The 18869-nt window shown below is 59.1% G+C and overlaps 1 protein-coding gene across 3 annotated transcripts in view; it reads right to left on the reverse strand.

Moving 5' to 3' along the window:
- Positions 1-16936, reverse strand: part of SDC3 (syndecan 3) — a 33049-nt gene extending 16113 nt beyond the window's left edge. For all 3 annotated transcript variants that reach the window (XR_010652834.2, XR_011735705.1, XM_065856940.2), the window contains exon 1: positions 16778-16936. Coding sequence is in view for 1 of the 3 variants with exons in the window: in XM_065856940.2 (XP_065713012.1) it covers positions 16778-16864 (87 nt within the window). In the remaining 2 variants the exon portion in view is untranslated. The remainder of the gene's footprint in view (positions 1-16777) is intronic.
- Between the last annotated feature and the right edge of the window lie 1933 nt (positions 16937-18869).

The following is an 18869-nucleotide window of genomic DNA, read 5'->3' on the forward strand; positions in this document are numbered from 1 at the left end:
GCTTTTTGTGTGCGCTGGGAAATATTTCAAGATATCCCATCCGCGTGCGATGTGTGTACGTGTGAAAGGGGGTTATGCTGCTGGAAAGGGTTGTTCAAATATTTATACAGCCCGAGCCCTCTAGTTTCCTGCCCCCAGATGAGGTCCTCTTAATGAAATGGAGCTAAACAAGCCGCTTCCATTCTGCCTTTCCAACGATAATTACACTGATACAGTAAGCGGGATGGCAGCCGTTCAGCACCTCACTGGAGAGATGAAGACCAGCGTCCTTAAGGCAACATCAGCCAGGCAGCATCAGCCCCCAAGCTCGGGAAGAGTGTTTGTAATTCAGTGGTGGGACCTCGCCGGGAGCCCCCAGTCTGAATATGGTCTGGATCCCCCCTCTTTGTGCTGAAGACTAAATCCCTTGTCCTATCGCAGCAGGATCTGGTAAAACCGCTGCATCCAGCTCTGACCGGGCTGGATGGTACCTGCAGCATCTCCAGCCTGGACACCTCCAAGTGTCCTGCCAGCAGGATCGGGGGGGTTGCAGTGACCCAGGGGACAGTCACAACCCTGTGCCCTTCCAGCAGCTCATGGTGGAGCATGGACAGACCCGCAGCCCAGCTGGGGGCTCTGGAGGGCGATGAGCAGAGCAGGAACCGTGCAATGGGACTGTGCTCCGTCCCACGGACAACGGCAGCATCCCAGTGTGACATCAACGTCCCCAAGCCCACGCATCTCAAAAGGGCAGCTGTATGTTGTAGGGCAGCCTGGCTCACGGGGAGCATCCTCCCTGCTGTTCAGGTGGGGAAACTGAGTCACAAAGCAACTGGGCAGCATCTCCCCAGGACTCCTGGATCCTCCCACCTCTGTTTGGGCACGTGGAAAGCCAAAAACTGGTGTGTCTGGGGGTGCTGGGGCCAGGACCCAGCACAGCATCCTGCCGGCCACCTTCACACACCATCTGGCCCTCACAGTCATGGGCTCCCAGAAAAAGGAGAAAATAAAAGCAGCTTTTCAGCTCACTAGTCATTTTTTCAGATGTAAAATTGATTAAAATAAACCCAATGATCTGACTTAGCTGTTTCTATTTAGGACCTGAAATAAGGACTTGTGAGCCCAAAAGCTTATCTGCTTTGAGGCTTTTTTTCCCCAACCGTACCGGCTGCTCTAATAAAAGATACGGCCTCTCTGTGCCAACCTCGCACCCGCGTCCTTCGACTGCCACGCGTACCCCGGACAAGCGCCATTGATTTCTGGCTGGACTGAGGAGCGAGGTCCCCGACTGCCATCGCTCAGCGCGGGAGCGACAAGGGTACAACTCACCCAGCTGGAAAAGCCACGGGGGTGGTTTGGATGCGAAGGAAGCAGCAAGGCTTGGGTGCACGTGAGGCTGGAGCCCGAGCCTTGAAGGGTCCCCTTGCTGTGGTTGGGGACAACAGGGGACCTGGGGAAACGGGACTGTGCTGGGGAGCACATTTGGATGCTTAGACTGGGAGTGGGGGACAAGAACGCTGGGATGATGGAGACGGGACTGCGGTCCCACAGCCCAGCTCGCCCTGGTTGCCCAGTCCCCAAATTCCAGGCTGAAATGGTGACACTCCTGCAAATTGGACTCCCAGCTCCTCCAAATTGGGGATATCCCCTGCTGGGGACACCCGTGGCTGCTGCCCTTGTGCAAAGAGAGCGGTGGGACACACACCTCGCTGCGACCCCACCGCGGCGCAGCCCCAGCAGCGGGGTCACGCATCCCCCGCCCCTCCCAGCAGGGGTCGGCAGCACCCGTGCCCAGCCCTGGCCGTTGCTCGCTGGGGAGCAAACCCAAGCTCGCCCTGCGCTCGGTTCCTCTGCCCGCAGCCAGTTCAGCGAGGGACAGGGCGAGGATTAAGGATGCGGTGCGGAGGGGATTACCCACAGCCCTCGCTGGGCGCCCAGATTGCCTGTGCCGCGGGGGGAGGGCAGCGCGAAACCTCGTGCCTTTGCACTCCATGGATTTTTTTATGGTGTAATAAAATGGAGGATTTACCTAAACGCTCAAATTACACCGGGGGGTGCGCATGCAGTGGCAGAAGCGAGCGATGTCCACTGCAACACTGCGACGGGTGAGCAATCCGCGTCTGACCAAGGAATTCACCACCCCCTGCCAGTCTCTGAGCAGCTCAGCGAGGCACTTCCACCCCCTTTTCAGCCATGGGGAAACTGAGTCACGGAGCAAACCCCCAGCACGGGTGTAAGTCAAGTTGCCCATTGATTTCACCAGGAAAGATGTTGGAGACAAGCAGGAATCTCACTTGCTCATCCCTACAGGCAAAAGCATCAGCACCCCTGAGCACCCCAAAGAGCACCCCGACCTTCCCATTACACCCAGTAGCCCAGAACTTGCGCTCATCCCAGCTCTGCTTCCACCTTCCCTCCTGCCTGCTTCCCAAAGCGCACAAGGACACGTGTCTGTAGATAAAAAGTGGTATTTTTAGCATCTCATATCATTAACCTCTGGGACTTGTGGCTACGCGTGGCATCCCCAGGGACAAGGTTTCAGAAGGGTGCAGCAAACCCAGGGACGGGGCACGTTTACATCAGCCAGAATGAAAACAAGGTTGTGAATCTGCACAGCGCTGCTGTGAAGAGGTTGTCCCTGTGTTCATCCGAAATAAAGCGTTTTGCACACTCCAGGCTGCTCTGAAAACGCGCACCTCTGCCAACCTGGAGCGGGAACACTGGCAAAGTGGCGATGGGTCTGATCTGCTCTCCATGGCCCCAAAACCACCCCAGGACTGGGCTGAGAATGCAATTTGCCAGAACACTGAGGATTAATGCAGAGTTTCCTTTAGTAGCTCCCTCCCTGGGTTCATGCTGCTGCAGTGATGCTCCAGAGGATGCTCCAGAGGATGCTCCAGAGGATGCTCCTTGCACACACTGCATAGAAATCCCGATTTCTGCCCTTTGCTCATCCAGCTGAGCCTCACCGAGCTCCACTCCCTGCCCAAAGCCATCCCCAGGTCAGGATCAGCTCCGGTTCCCGATGTGCTGGGCTCACCCAGCCTTTAGCATCTGCAGCAATGGGTTTGCACAGCATCCCACAGCCCCTTTATCCCGGCACATTCCTGTTGCCTGGCTCAAATTTTCCTGGTGGTGGGAAAATCCAAACCACAGCACCATGCCAGCTACTAGGAAGAAAATTAACTCTATCCCAGCCAAAACCTGGACACGTGCAGAGGATTGCTCCCCCGCCCCCCAAAAATGAGGCTCTTCAGCCCTGGCATCCAGCATCATTTGACCCCAGCCCAGACTCGAGGGGTCGTATCCCGAGTGGGCAAAGCAGCCCCCAGGGTGATGTCCCCAGTGTCCCCCAGGAGGTTCTAAGGTCTAATTGCAAGACCCCTAATGGCTAATTTCCCCTCTCCAAACCCCACCACCTCCCATCACCCCTCCTGTCCCTGTGGCTTTATCTTCCGTAAGCCGATTGCCGGTGACCCTCCGGTGCGCGGGCTCGCCGGCCGGCAGGTGAAGCAGCCGGTGCGCAGGGGGTGGCAGCAAGAGCCTGTCTGCCAGGATTAAAGGGAATTACAGCCACTGCTTAAAGGCAGCGGTGGCAGGGAGACAGAGCAAGGCAGGAGCCAAAGTGCCACCCGAGAGCGGTGCCCAGCCACGAGCATCCTCCTGGGGGCTCCTCCCTGTTGTGTGCTCCCCTTATTCTCCATCTTGGAACCAGAGCAGGAGGGTCTGGTCCGAACTTTCCATAAATACAAGTGGGAGATGCCCAGGGGGTGTTTTCCGTCTTTACAAGCTGAGAGAGTTGGGGTGTTCAGCTGGAGAAGAGAAGCTCCGGGCAGACCTTACTGTGGCCTTTCCGTACTTAAAAGAGGCTGAGAAAAAAGATAAGGACAGACTTTTGAGCAGGACGTGTTGCGACAGGACAAGGGGTGATGGTTTAAACTAAAGGAGGGACATTCAGGCTGGACGTGAGGAAGGAATCTTTCACACTGAGGGTTTGCTCCTGCAGGGACCAGATGGCTCGAGGGACCCTAATTCCAGGCGGCCCCGGGGCCTGCAGGCAGCTGGTGCAGCAGGAGAGCCGTGGGGGCAGGAAGGTCCCAAACCAAGGGACAGCACCGGAACACGGGCACTCTGGAGGGGGCTGCCAGCAGCTCCGTGATGCCGTTGAGGGGTTAATCCTCTCCCCGAGCAATGATGCAACAAGAAAAATATGTGAAAGAGCCCCAGCATAAATCAGGTTTAACACCCCCACAGCCTCCAAGCTGAAGGAGCTGCCTAAAACCCTGAACTTGACAATTGCATAGTCCTTTCCAGGCTCTAAACCCACCAACCACCATATACCCCACCAGATCTACACCTTGGGATGGCACAACAGGGATGGGAGCTGCTGGAAAGGGTGGGAGGCAGGGGGCTGGGTCCAGGTGGGGTCCCTTCCTGCCACATTTCCCATCATGGATTTAAAAAAACAAATCCCTCGTTTTTCTCTCCCTAATTATGGCCAGAAAAGCTTTGCTGTGCTGGGGAGCGCGGTCTCTGTGCTCCAGCTCCTAATTACAATGCAGAGTGTGCAAAATACAGGTCACCCGGTGCTATTATTACACACCTGGATGGTTTCCATTAATTAAGGGAGGAAAAAAAAGGAAAGCTGTGGAGGGAGATGTGCAACATGGGGGAGATGGATGTGAAAACACCCGGCGTGGGGACGAGCCGCGGGTGACTCACGGGGACTGGGCAAAGCGCAGCCAGCCCCGGGACGCCGAGCAGATGGGCCCAGAGATGGGCTGGGGGCCCGTCCCCGTCTGTGCTGGATCCATGGGAGATGCTGGCACAGGCTCCCCAGCTGGGGATAACGGGGGTGTCTTTGTGTCCCGGGGTGGTGCACGGTGGACAAGGGCGTTGCACGATCGGCGCGGGGGGGGAAGAACACGAGGGGAAGAACAAGATGCTCTCCCTAACGCCCAACCCCCGGCAGCAAATAAATCCAGGAGCCTCTCAACACCCTCCTCTTCCTCACCCTTCCCACGCAATGCACACACAGCACACGCGTTATACACACCAGCTCGGCTCCCACCTCGGGCTGGCTCTCCATATCCCCACAAATAACAAAAAAGGGGACGTTATTTTTGTGTCCCCCAAACCTCTGACCCGAAGTCTCATCTTGGGCACATTGAAACGTTCCCTGCAGCGCAGCCCCAGCGCTGCCAGCCTGCTGTTCCCTGCCTGCTTAGATAACAGCCCTTTGCTAAACAATGAAAACGCAAGGAAAAGAGCAATTATGCTTTTCAAAAGCCAGCCAAGCGCAGCCCAACCCTCCCACCATCTACCAGGGCCTAGTGCTGAGATGGGGGCAGGAACCAGCAGCACAGATTGGGTCCCCGTGACCCAGCAGGTCCCATCCTCTACCAGGGCACAACCCATCCCCGCAGTGGGGAAAAGGCTTTGAGGTTCTTGGGGAGCCCCATCCTGGCTCCTCCAACACTGGCAAGGCGATCACAGTATTTTAACTCCTACCCCCTCCTTAATTTTCAGTGGAATAAGGAGGACAATGCTTAATTGTGTTGTGGGAAGAAGAAAATGATCTCACGGCTGTTTGTGGAAGGAAAGGTTTTGGCTGGGAACGCCTGCGTGCTGAGGGAAATCGCCCACGACGCGGGTGGGACCGGGTGGGACGCACCTCCAATGGCTTTTCCGTGAGGTTTGCCGTGGGCTCAGCCCTCCCCGGGATCGGCTCAGCCCTCCCCGGGACCGGCTCAGCACGGTTATTCGGGGATGTGGGGACACAGCCCAGGGACCACAGGCTTAAAAACCTCTTCTGCTTTTGGGCACATGGCGCCCTTCCCAGCCCCAGCGGCCACGGTGACTCAGGAGGCTGAAATCCCCTGGTCCGGGGCCACCACCGTGTCCCCTCCTCCCATGGGGAACCCCTCCGCGGAGCGAGTTGTCCCACCGGGTGATATTGGCACAGGTCCGAGGCACCATAACCTAATTTTTTTGCCCCTTAAAGAGACTAAGGAGAAATGTGGGCGCCCCAAAACAGCCCCGGGGGAGGACAGGATGGCTTTGGTGAGCTGTCACCGTGCCAGAACACTCCACCAAAACCGCAGCCATGGCAGTAAAAAGCCTCTCAACGACCACAAAAAGCAATTGTGGTATTTTTTTTTTTACTATTTTTGTTTTCTAAATGCCACTTCATTTTCTGGGATTGGCTTAATTGTGGTCATTAAGGTGGGAACGGGAGGGATGGGGGTTGTGAGGATGCTTCTTTTGTGCCTATGGCTGCCCCAGTGCTGTGATAACCGTCACCATTCTGCTCCCAAAACTGCTACAGCCAAATTATCGGAGCCCTGTTGCCCCTCCCAATCCGCTCTTGTGCTGAGCCACAGCTAATGAACTTCCTAATAATTAATTAGGATTAATCAGGAATATACTAGAGCCTCTTGCAAGCAGCTGCAGATTAATACCAACTCCCTCTCCCCAACAGCCCCTCAAACCGCTGGCAAAAAAAAAACGAAGGAGCCCTTTTCCCAGGCATCCCTTTGCCTTGTGGCATTCAATTAGGAATAATTAATCAAGGGTGGTGCTCTGCTGACCGCCGGCTCAAGCAGCAGGACGGGTGTTTGCATGTATTTGACGGGAAGGAGTTGCTGCCCACCTTCCCCAGAGTTGTCATGGAAATTGTAATGGATGTTGATTAAGATGCTGCGCTTGCCAAATGCAAACGTGCTGCGGTTTTCAGCGGGGCTGGAGGGGATCGGCCAGGGAAATGCTGCGCTGGGTTAGATGGGCATCGCTGCTGGGGACCCGACCTCGCCCCAGGGGCGGGGATGGAGGGAGGTGAGCTGCCCCACGTCCACCCTGACAAGCTGCACGCTTTGCAAACGCAGCTTTAAAGGGACTTTTCTTCTGCCCTGACTCTAGGAGGAATTTAAAAAGCCCAGAACACTGGGCAGCAGGGATCCAGGGTGGGATCCGCCCGCAACTGCTGCCGGAAATGCCCGTGCAGGCAGAGAAACGGGCAGGGATGCGGGCAGGGAGCTCAGCACCATCTCCAGCCTGGACCAGGAGGTGATCCCAAAGCTTCTCCCCCAAAACCTGCAGAGCCGCGAGCATCCGCTGTTCATCCCAGAGGTGGGAACAGTTTTGGACCCACCTGCAGGGCCCTGGGACAAAGGAGCAGACAAGGAGGGGACAAGGAATTGCTCAGCACCACCGAACCACAGCCGTGCGAGTGGTCAGAAATAGCCCCGATTTACATATGTAGGACGGAGCCGGCCATGGCAGCACGGCCACGACCTACTTTCTGCTGCCCTGGTGGGATGTGGGCACGTCCGGGGCTCCAGAGCTTCAGCTCAGGCCCCCCCGAGCACCCCACCCCCCCTGCACAGGGACTGTCAAACGTGCCCATATCCCCGAACGGTACCAGCATCCCTGCAGGGGACAAACACACCTGGATCTCTGCCCAGGGAGAAGTACAAGCATCCCCTATGGGGACCAGGACGGGCATCCCTGCACAGGGATGGGCACCAGCATCCCTGCACGAAGCGCCCGTTTTCCTTCATCTCCTGCCCCATCCTCACCCCAGCCCGGGGAGGGGAAGGACCCGTTTGCACCCGATAAACGCGGATGGAGCCGGCAAAGACGCTGGGGAAGTTCATTTTGGGGCTTCCCTAATTAACCACATCCAGACACACGCAGGGGGCATTGACCCCATGCCGGCGTCACGGAGAACACCAAAAAGAAGAAGGAACCCAATTAACTTCTTGGTGTCCTTTCATTTGAAGTCAAAATTCAGTTTTTAACGCGCTTGCAAGAGCCACAGGATTGGGTTTTCAGATGGATTTGGCACATGTTATGGGAAGGGGGTTTTAGACCTTATCCCATCATCCAGAGCCACCAGGATGGGAGGGCGGGATGCAGGGAGCCTGAGGATGGGAAGCACTCAGCAGAGAGCTGGAATAACACACAAACCCTGTTGTTTTGTTGGTGTTTTATTTTTTAACTCTAATTGCTCTTGCTATTTTAACCGAGACAGACATTTCCTTGACGATTTTCAAGGCCTATAAATGTTTTATGTCCCTTTCCTCCCCGCTCAGACAGCAACTTCTGCTGGTGCTCGGTGCAAGCAAGACCTGGAGCAGAGCAGCTGGGGGTGCAGGGGTGCAAAGGGACCGAGACATCGGCTCCAGCCCTGTATCCACATGGAAGATCATCATCCCACCACGTCATGCCCTCTCCTTCCCCCCGTTCCTAGAAGGAGGAAGGAGATCCCACTGCCCGGCCTCTGCAAGATGTCTTTCTGCTGCAGAAAACTATATATAGTGCCTAAACCCTTTGGGGGCTTTGCTGCTCTGCGAGGTATTTATAGCTGGAGGCGAACTCGGACTGCGCCCGCTGAAATTGCACTGGGAGAGGCAGGATCAGGCCTGCGCCGAGCTGAGCATCGTGCCTGCCAGCCAGGATAGGACCCAAAAAACACCGTCACCCCCAGCGCCACAGCACAGGAGCTGAGGGGGGCTCACCCACTGGGGAACGGGGGCTTTTGGGGAGGGATTTGGATCAGCGATGCCCTTTTTCACTGGGTTACAGCACCAGGATGCCCAGCCCTGGGGAGTCACCCGGGCTGCACACGCGCGTTTGGCTTCAGCTGGGGCTGCTGAGGGCGAGCAGGGACCTTGGAGCTGGCTCAGAGGGAAGGTGCTGTGTCCGGCTTTAAACGCCTCAGCCCAGACAGAGTCAGATGAACGATCAGTAATTAATCCAAATTAAAGGCAAGAGGGCAAAGAGGGGGAGCTATCTGCATCGCACCAATTACAGCACTGAGGGATGCGGCTCACAATTAACACCCCAAAAATCCAGGGTATCCTGCCCAGCAACATGAGCCCCCGACACCCCAGCAGCACAGGGGACACCCCAACAGCACAGGGGACACCCCAAGGAGCCGAGCCAGCCTGCTCCCCCTGCCGCCAGCCCTCTGCCACAGCCTAATTGCCGCTTGCCAGGCAGCTAACGAGCAACTTGCACCCAAAACAATTATTTACTGATAAATGGGTAGAACAGCTCTTTTCAGTGCTAGGAGAAAACAGAAATAAGTGATTCTGGAGGCCGGGTGCTGCGTTCCCAGCAGCTCCGCTCACCTGAGCGCCCCAGCCCTGGGGGGACATGATGTCCCACGATGTCCCACGATGCCCCACGGCCACCGAGCCCAGCCCAGGACCCCAGTTCATCCCGGTTCACTTGATGCCACAAGTCCCTTTTGGATGCCCAGGTGCTCACTTAAAGCCCTGTTTTCCCCATCAGCAAATATGTGCCAGCACACTCCCTAATGAACACCAGGCTAATTAACGCCAGGATCCCCCCCAGGTCTGCACGGGATGTTTGTCATCGTCCTCTGACAGAGGCAATGGCAGCACCGCACCGGGCGGTGACTTGCAATCACTGGTGGCTAATTAGGGCTTAATTAGTACTCATCAGTGCCATAGGAGCATGAGAAGTGGGTGCTCTAGGTGCACCCAAGCACACTGCCCAGGCTGGGTGCCCCGAGCTCATCGGGCCTCAGATAGAGGGGTGCGCCCTGCCAACCGGGTTTATTATGTTCAGAATTATTTGTCCCAGTGGAGGAGGGGACAAAGGGAGTGGTGACACCAGCCGAGGACCAAAACACCCCAAATCACAGGGACGCGGTGGCCATTTCTCCCAGTGCCTCCAAAAAAGGGAACCTCGTACTCCGAGCACCACCCGGGCTGCACAGAATCATCCCATTCCATCAACAAATACCTGGCAGCTCTGGGTTTTTCCACTGGGCCGGCGCCAGCGCTTCGGGGCGGTTTAAGTACCCGTCCCGCCCCCTCCCCACGCTCCCGTAAGTGACATCTCGGTGACACGCAGCTCAGCACCCTCATCGCAGCGGCAGGAGGTTCCCACGACACCCTCCCCAAGCACCAAATGAACGCACGTGCAGCCCGTGCGTGAGGGAGAAGGGAAATTAAAAGCTGGATGGTGCTGCTCGCCAAAAAGCCTCCAAAATGGGGGGAGAAATCAACCTCCTCTGATTAACCTTTATGGGGTGCGCTGGTGACGTTTCCCAGCAGCATCTCGGGACACAACAGGACAGGCAGCACCTAGAAAAGTTGTTAGGAGCCCAGTGGACACAAATTTGCCTTATATGAGCTGGAAATGGTGGACTGACGCCTACTTCGGGGCAATAAAGCTCTTTGCATGCTCCGTGCCAGCACCACTCGCTGCCTCTGCAGGGAAAACTGCTCTGGGGTAGGAGAGAAACGGGTGCTTTCTGTCCGGTTACAGCTTTCCTTGCGAAAAATAAGAAGTAAACAAGATATCTTTTTTAAATGCCCCTTTCAGACCGAAACTCCCACTCTCTCTGCCCAAATCGCAGCCCTCTGCTGTATTTTTGACATTTGCTAGGGCGAGCATCACGCACAAACTGAGCCGAGCCCGGGAGCGCCCGCCCTGCTCAGCGTTATTCAGCCCGACCAAGGCGGCTCGTGAAATCGCTTCGCTCCCTCCTCCTCCTCTGCAAAACAGCGTTTTTTGGCAAATAAAACTGTTTTGCCAACAAGTTGTGCTCCGTGCTGCCTGGGAGATGATGCTTGTCCCTGGCTCCAGCCTCCTCGAACCCAACTCAGGTCCCACATTGGGGTTGCAGTGGTGGGGACACGTGCCTGGGCTCCCCCACATTGAGGGGCTTTTTTCCCCCCCTCTTGCTAAAATAATCCTTGTTTCTCCATGGGCCGGGAAAGAAGCAGCAGCCCCGAGGTTGCTGCTGTTATTTTTATCTTGAAATAAATAGTCTGAGCGGCGGCCAAGCTGTTCCGAGGGAGGGAGATGCTTCGCATCGTGGCCACAGAGATGTAAACACACGCGGCCTCCGTGCGGCAGGGGCAGCGCAAACATCCCGATCCCAGCGGAATGGGCTGAAATCGCCTGTTCTGGGGTGCCAAGGTGGAAAAGGGGGACGCACAGTTCGGGGAGCATCACCCCCAGAGCGGGGACCGCAGTGGTTCCATCGCTGTTCACCCCCAAAATCAGCGCTGTCTCCTCCATCTGCTCAGTGCATTGCGTGCACCCCCACAGCTGAGTTAAATACGGGTTTAATGAGGTCCAGAATTCATCTTTTGAGTCAATTTTACCCAATAAAAAAAGAAAAGCCTGGAAAGAACCAGCTCTGACAATGCTCTCACCTCCCCGACCGCAAAAAGGAGCATCCCTTTGCCACCAACACAGCACCGGCTTCCACCTCTTTCCTTCCCAACCACAGCAAGACCCCAATAAACACAGCTCAGGGGGCAGATGCTGCAACCAGGCTGAGTTTGGCAGCCCCAGGAACCGTCCTCTGCCTGGATCCAGCCACGTCCTCCCCGCCTCGACTTCAGCAGCTCCGTCCTGCCCCGCGGGGCCGGGCACAAGGGGGTGTTCACCCCGCGCTGTGCGCACGAAGGTCGCCAGAACGCTCAGGAGCTTTGCACGAGAAGCTCGGCGTAAATGTCAAATTAATTAACTGGGAAAGATGTATGCGTGACCACAAAAAGGCCTCTGTTCTGCCCCACCGCCTGCCTCCCACCTCCGCTCTCCCGGAGCCGGGCGCCGGCTGCGGCGTGCGAAGGAACCGCGGGACACTCCCCGGGGAAAATGTTCTGCCCCCTCTATGAAGCATCACATCCAGGGAACAGGGACGAACACAAAGTGAGGATGGAGAAGCTGGGAAAACCTCGCTGGTAGCTGCCGCACACTTTTTCGGCACCATCTCAGGGACCAGCATCTCCTGCCGGGGCCAGGCTGACACCACCCGGGTGAAACCAGACAAACGTTCCCCTTTCTGCCCCTGAGAGGCTCGGTGGCATCGCCCATTTTACAGGATAAATCCTTCTGCAGCAGCTCCTCGGGGTCCTGAGCCAAAGGAGCCTCGAGTGGTGTTAAAGCGAAGCGGGGAGGATGCGGAGGGAAGAGGAATGCTGAGGGATGCTGAGGGATGCTGAGGGATGCTGAGGGATGCTGAGGGATGCTGAGGGATGCTGAGGGATGCTGAGGGATGCTGAGGACCACAGCTCCGCTGAACGTACCTGCCCGCTGCCCCCAGGGGATGCCAAAGCACATGCTGAAGGGGGGTTTCCCCAGAAATAACTGCTCCCTGTCTCCCGGCCGCTGAGGCTGGGCTCGTGGAGGTGCCGAGCGCCCGGCTCGTACCTCAGGGAGCAGAACAGAAGAATAAAAGAACCAACACACCCGGAGCCACACAGGGTGCAAGGATGTGATCAGCTCCAGCCTCCCCATCCCACACCAGGCATGGGGAAAGTTTGGGAGGAGGAAGACGTGGGTACAGAATTAACACCCAGACCTGAAACTACTGTAGAGTCTTTAAAGGCTGGGGCAGGGAGAGGCTCCATCCCCGCAGGATGTGGTGCCTCCCGGCTGCGTTTGGTACCCGGCTCACGTTGCGCCGGGGCGGGCATTCCCCGGGTCCCGCTGCCGTCTCCAGGGCTGCCACGCGTCTCCCAACCCCTTCCAAGGGAAAAGGAGCCTTGGGGACACTTGAGGACTTAACCCCCACTTAGCCCATGCCACAGATGGGCAGGGACAGCAGGTACCAGAGGACCCTGTGCACCTCAAGAAGCTCTGGGACCTTTATTATTATTATTATTATTATTATTATTATTATTATTATTATTATTATTATTATTATTATTATTATTATTGTTTTTGCTGAGTTTCCTCACAAACTTGCTTCACCTCTCATTTGTAAGCAGGAGCTGGGTGCTGAGCACGGCTGGGAGGGGAGAGCTGGGCTGTCCCCACAAACAGGGCTGGTGGAACCACCGCGTTACCCCAGCTCACACCACGGAGCTCAAATCCACCCCCAGGGCCCAGGCTGAGTCCCAGCAAACTCAGCACACACCACACGACTTCGCAGCCGCTCCCGGAGCGCCCACAAACCTCAGAAAGACCGACACTGGACACCAGGCAAACACCATGGGAACAAGGTTGCCCTGCAAACCCCCGCGTTGGTACCGGTGGGACCCAGAGCTGGGGGTGCTGGAACCTCCAAATCCTCTGCAGGGAGAGGCGGATGCTCCACCCCAAATCTCTATCTCAGTTTCCCACCTTCCCCATCAACCCTCTGGATTGTGCCAAGGGTGGATTTTCAGGGACTCCAGGGAACAAGGGGCACCGTCCCACACTGATCCTCACCACAAGAGCCCCACAGACACCCCAGTGCTAAATCAAAACCACCTCCCCAATACCCAGCAGTGAGGAGCAGCAGCCCCAGAGCTGTCCCAGGCAAAGCTCCAGTGAGGACACAGACGTGAGTAGCTGGGATCTGCAGAAAGGTTACAGCTAATCAACGTTCTCAGTAATTAAGGTGACGAGTTGATCCCTAAGCTCGTGGCTCTGCCAGGCAGGGCCGAGCCAAAGCATCCTTCCCCACAGCAGCGAGGGACGCGGGGTCCCCAGCGTGGGGCGTCACACTGGGCTGGCTGGAACCCCCACTCCCCCCGCATCTCGCCCACGGCACGGGCCACCCTCGCTGATTAAAGCTCATCAGCCACTGCTTTGCCTGCATCTAATTACCGTGAGCACTGCTGTCTGGCGCTGCCCCCTCCATCCCCAAAAGGTCCCTGGATGCCACTTGGCTGCCAGCATCCCGACTCCCCACCCATGCCCTGCGCGGAGGATGAGGAAGAGGAGGAGGAATCGGCCACCCCCTCGTCCTGTGTGTGGTCTGCGGGGTTGGGAGCAGCCAGAAAACAGCCTGTTCTTGGATTCCCAGGTGTCTAATAAGGGGTTCAGCTCATCCCTGCTATGAACATCGCTGATGTGGGGGCTCCTCTCCACCTGGATCTCCCAAACAGGTCCAGACCTCGTCCCCTCTCAAAGTGGTCCCTAGTCAGCCCCAGAGCAACGAGGCAGGGAAAGGGGTCAGCAGGGACATCTGTGAGCTCGTGGGCTTTACAACCCTGGGAAATCCTGGCCAAAGCCGAACCTGCGTGTCCACGACACCGTCAGGAAAACCCACGGCCAGGATCGGTCTCACCAGGGGATGCAGCCCCCACGGCGGCACACAAAGGGTTAACGGGACCCATCCCAGCGTCCCCAAACCCAGGGCCGAGAGGGATCACAGCCACCACCAGATCAAAGGGAAGCACCAAGTCCCAGGAGACTCGTTATGGTTCCCAAACACTCCAGCGAGGCCACGTCCCTGTGTCGAGGTCAACGTCCCCGTTCCCTCTGCGCTCCCCCGGGTTGGGGACAGCGGGACACGGCACTGGGCCCATCCCGGGAGCTCGTGGGCTCGGTGCCAATGGGAACCAGAGTTATTTGACCATGCTCCACAGTGCAAATACTAATTAATTAATCGTCCGGGTGCTGCTCCAGGGAAGGGACCAGGGTGCAGCACAGGGTTTGCAGGCAGCATTAGCCAGCTCCCTGCACAACTACACCAGGGGTACGTGGGTCCCCAAATCCATCCCCATCCCATTGCCACAGGTGGATGGATGCACCAGAGCTGTGCTAAGTCACCACATCCCATCCCGGCAACCCCAGGGAGAAGCTGAGACTTTGTCCAACAAGACCCAATTATTGCAAAACCTCAGCAATGAGAAGGAGGGAAGATGAGCAACCCGGGTTCGGTCCAGGTGAGGATGCCAATGTCTCCTGGAGCATCCTCAGGGGACAGCAGCCTCTTCCCTCCCTGGGGCTGCCCCTGCGGTCCCTGCCCTGCCCTGTGGTCCCCAGGAGCATCCCAACACCCCATCACCTCCCATCCCAGCATAACCTTTCCTGCCTAAAAATCCCCAGCAAATGCCAGCAACCACCTGCGCTGCCATCCACCAGCTGAAATTCCACAAATGGAGAAGGGGGAAAGCATATTGGGGGGAAGCAAACACCCACGCAACCGACCCCGTGCCCACCACGGGTGCTGGAGCTGCCAGCACAACCGCATGCAGCTCTGGTCACCACGGACACCCAGCGATAGAGAGGAGCTGCCAGCACAGCTCGGGCTTCCCCGGATCAATGGCAAAGTGCGATATTAGGCTTAATAAACTGCCCTTTGATACACCGCACAAGCAGCCGCGTGGTATCACCGAGAGCTACAATATTTATTGCCGCTCAGATGAGTAAATCACGCACCTGATGGTCTTCTGAACAGCGGCCTCCTCAGAAACACCAAAGTTGCATTTGCCTCTTCAGGACGGAATAACCACTGCCAGGAAAGCCGGGATAACACCCCACGTGCACCCACTGCCCGCAGCGCCCACAAACCAAAACCCCAGGAGGATGGGGAGGAGCTCTGGGTTATTGAACGCAGCAGGTTGTGTGCAGCCAGGCCCTGGGATGTTTTCCTCTGGAGGAGAGGAGGAGGAGGAGGAGGCAGCAGCCTTCGTCCCGTTCCTCCTGGAGCAGCTGCTTCTCCTGACACGCTGGAGCACAACTGGTTGCGTGGGAAAAGCAGCTCCTAGTTGCAAGAGGATCCTTCCCAGAGAGCATCACCCAACAGGCAGCTCCCAGCAGAGCCAGCCCGGGTCCCGCAGACACTCGCAACTCGTGAAAGAGCGAGCGCCGGGCAGGGAGCGGGGCTTCCCAGCCATAGTGAGCCGGCAGTGGGGGGAAGCAGTTCTGGAAGCGCCACACAGAAGCACAGACCCCTTCCTCCTGCCGATGTCGAAACCCTGCTCTGAGTGGGGCTGGAAAACCCCCCGGAAAGAAGCTGGGCAGAGAGGGGCAATGCCTGTGCAGGCAAGGGGCAAACCGCAGGCAGGGCTTGCCTGCACCTACCCCTGTGTGGGGCTGGGGAGTCAAGAGAGATTCTGGGGAGCAGGCACCTGGGGCTTGGTGCCTGCAGGGACAGAGCAAAACCCCCCAAGATTCTTCTGCCACCAGAGATTTGGAGCGGGCAGGAGTGGGATCTTCCCCCCGCAGATTTATTTTTCAGGCGTTTCCCTACGACCTTCAAATGGCACCTGTCTGCACCCCCTCCCGCACACGCAGCAGAGCCCCGGCACCCTGCCTGCCCCCCTCGCCCCAGTGCCGCCCCAGGGGAGGGGGACACACCGGTCCTGCCTGCGCTGCTCGCTGGGGGCTGCGGGTTGGGGTGGGGGTGCGGGCAGGGAGGGGCTGAGCAGAGTGGGGTGCTGGGAGCGCAGCCCCTCAGGAGCTGGTGCCGCCCCCCCAGGAGGGTGCGAGCCCCGGGTCGGGGGGACGGGGTCCCCGAGCTCGCCCAGCCCGACCCCACCCGAGCCAGCAGGGTGCCGGCTCCAGACCCCGCTCCGCGCCGGGTCCCAGGGCAGGGTGCCCCCCTCCCCAGCCGGGTGCCGGTCCGCCCGCACGGTGCCGATCCACGCTCCGCACCGAGCCCGGGCCCACGCCCCCAGCCCGAGGCGGATGCCCCCCCACCGGTGCCCATCCACGCTCGGTACCGATGCCGGTCCCACCCCCCCCGCCCGGTCCCACTCCCCCTGCCAGGGCCGGTCCGTGCAAGATGCCGATATCAACACCCCCAGACCGTGCCGGTTCACGGACGATCCTGATCCCGGTCTCAGCCCCCCCGCCCGGTACCGGTCCCTCTGCCCGGGGCCACTCCGCGCACGATACCGGTGGCCCCCACCCGTTGCCGTTCCACGCACGATCCCGAAGCCAGTCCCGGCGCCCCGGTCCGCTCAGAGCTGCCCCGCCCGGTACCGCTCCCCCAGCCCGGTGGCGCGGCCGGTCCGCACACGGTGCCGCTCCCCCGCCCGTTGCGGTTCCACGCGCGATGCCGGTCCCGGTGTGTCCCCCCCGCACTCACCAGCGCGGCGCGGGCGCTCAGCAGCAGCAGCAGCACCGTGAGGCTCCGCAGCCCCCGGGGCGCCGGCGGCGGCACCTCCCCGGGCATCTTCCTGCCGCAAGGACGGTGGCGGCGGCTGCAGCGGCGGCGGGAGGCGGCGGCGGGGGCGGGGAAGGGCCTTTGTTGCCGCCGCCCGCGGGAGGCGGTGGGTGGGGGTGGGTGCGGGGCCGCGCCGCCCTCCCCCCGCGCCCCCCCCGCGCCGCCGCCCCGCACGAAACGTCGGGACGGGCCCCCCGAATCTGCCCCCGGTCCCGCTGCCCCCGCCCGGCTGTGACCGCCCCGGAACCGGCCCGGGGGGAGCGCGGCTGTGGGGCACGGGTCGTGGGGAGCCTGGGGCAGGCGGGGGGACGCGGGGTGGATATAGAGGGGGACTGGGGCAGATTGGGGTGAGCCGGGGTAGATGGGGAACAGGGGTAGGTAAAGGAGGGGACTGGGGCAAACTGGGCAGGGGGGAAGCAGATGGGAGAGACCTTGGGGTAGATGTGGAGGACTCAAGGGTAGATGGGGGGACCCTGGGGTAGACTGGGGAGACTGGGGTAGGTAAAGGAGGGGACTGGGGCAAACTGGGGGGGAGCCTGGGGCAGATGGGAGAGACCCCGGGGTAGACTGGGGGGACCCAAGGGTAGATGAGGGGGTCTGGGGTAGATGGGGGAATGTGGGACAGACTGGGAGGACCCTGGGGTTGATGGGGGCCCCAAGGGTAGGCGAGGGGGCGTGGGACAGATGGAGGGACCCTGGGGTAGATATACGGGGAGACTGGGGTAAAGGAGGGGACTGGAGCAAAAAGGGGGGGCCTGGGGAAGACTGGGGGGATCCAGGAGCAGATGGAGGGGGCTGGAGCAGCTGGCAGCGACCCTTGCACACCGGGGGGACCTGGTACAGATGAGGGGGGTCCAAGGGTAGATACAGGAGGATCCTGGGACAGACGGGGTCACCTCAGGGTGGATGGAGATGAACCAGGGGCAGACGGGGGCTCTGGGATGTGCCTCCAGTTGGGACCCCCACCCTGCTCCGTCCCCTGGGCCTCCCCTCTGTGGGACCCTCGATCACCCTCGGGTGGGTGCTGGGCCAGGGCCGCCCCCAAGGGTACAACCCAAGAGGGGAAAATCCTCCTGCAGAGCCGGGAGTTGCTCCCAGCGCCACCACCAGCCCCACAGCACCGTGCTTCAGCTGCCCCTTCCAAAGAAACAGCCGTAGCGGTGGGAGCAGGGGACGGGGCTGTCCCTCGTCACCGCGGTGACACCCGTGTGGCTGATGGGTGACCCTCAGCTGACTTTGCTCTGAATTCGGGTGTTTGGTCACCCCAGCGGGCGGTGGGTGAGCTGGGAACAGACGAGATGGGGCACAAACGAGTCGTTCCCCACGCGTGATTCCTCCGGGGGGCTTTCACACGCTTTCTGTGAAAAAACTAAAAATATGTTCTCATTAAAAAACCCTCGTCTGAATGCAAAATACCCGCCAGAGGGGGACACGGGGGTTACCTGGAATAAGGGGCATTGCCCTCCCAGCACCGCTGGTTCGGGAGGCGAAATCAACCCAGTTCGGCTAAAATTGGGCTGCAGCCCCTGGACCGGGAGAGCTGGGGCTCGTCCCACCATCCCACGTCCCTTTTGATGGGAAACTCAGAGCAACCCTCCTCTTTGGGGGGGTCAAATATGGTGGGGGGCTCTGCCTCGGGGTCCCCACCTGAGACACTTCTTTTAAATTGCTCTGTAATTAGCAGGATCCAAATTAAGTATTGGGGTTTTTTTAAGTGTATTGATAGCAGGGGGAAGCTGGCGGGGTTGAGGGGGGTGTTGGGGTGGAACCCAGGGAAAGGCTTTGGGTGGTGCAGAAACACAGCGGGGATGGGTTGGGGGCCGGAGCTTGAGGCGGGGGGTCAGTGAGGCAGTGGGGGGGTCCCGGGGCAGTGTGGGATCCCTGGGGCAGTGGGGGGGTCCCGGGGCAGTGTGGGATCCCTGGGGCAGTGGGGGCTCCCGGGGCAGTGTGGGATCCCTGGGGCAGTGGGGGGGTCCCGGGACAGTGTAGGATCCCTGGGGCAGTGGGGTGGTCC

This window comes from Patagioenas fasciata, chromosome 25, assembly GCF_037038585.1.
Source record: "Patagioenas fasciata isolate bPatFas1 chromosome 25, bPatFas1.hap1, whole genome shotgun sequence".
Taxonomy (NCBI): Eukaryota; Metazoa; Chordata; class Aves; order Columbiformes; family Columbidae; genus Patagioenas; species Patagioenas fasciata.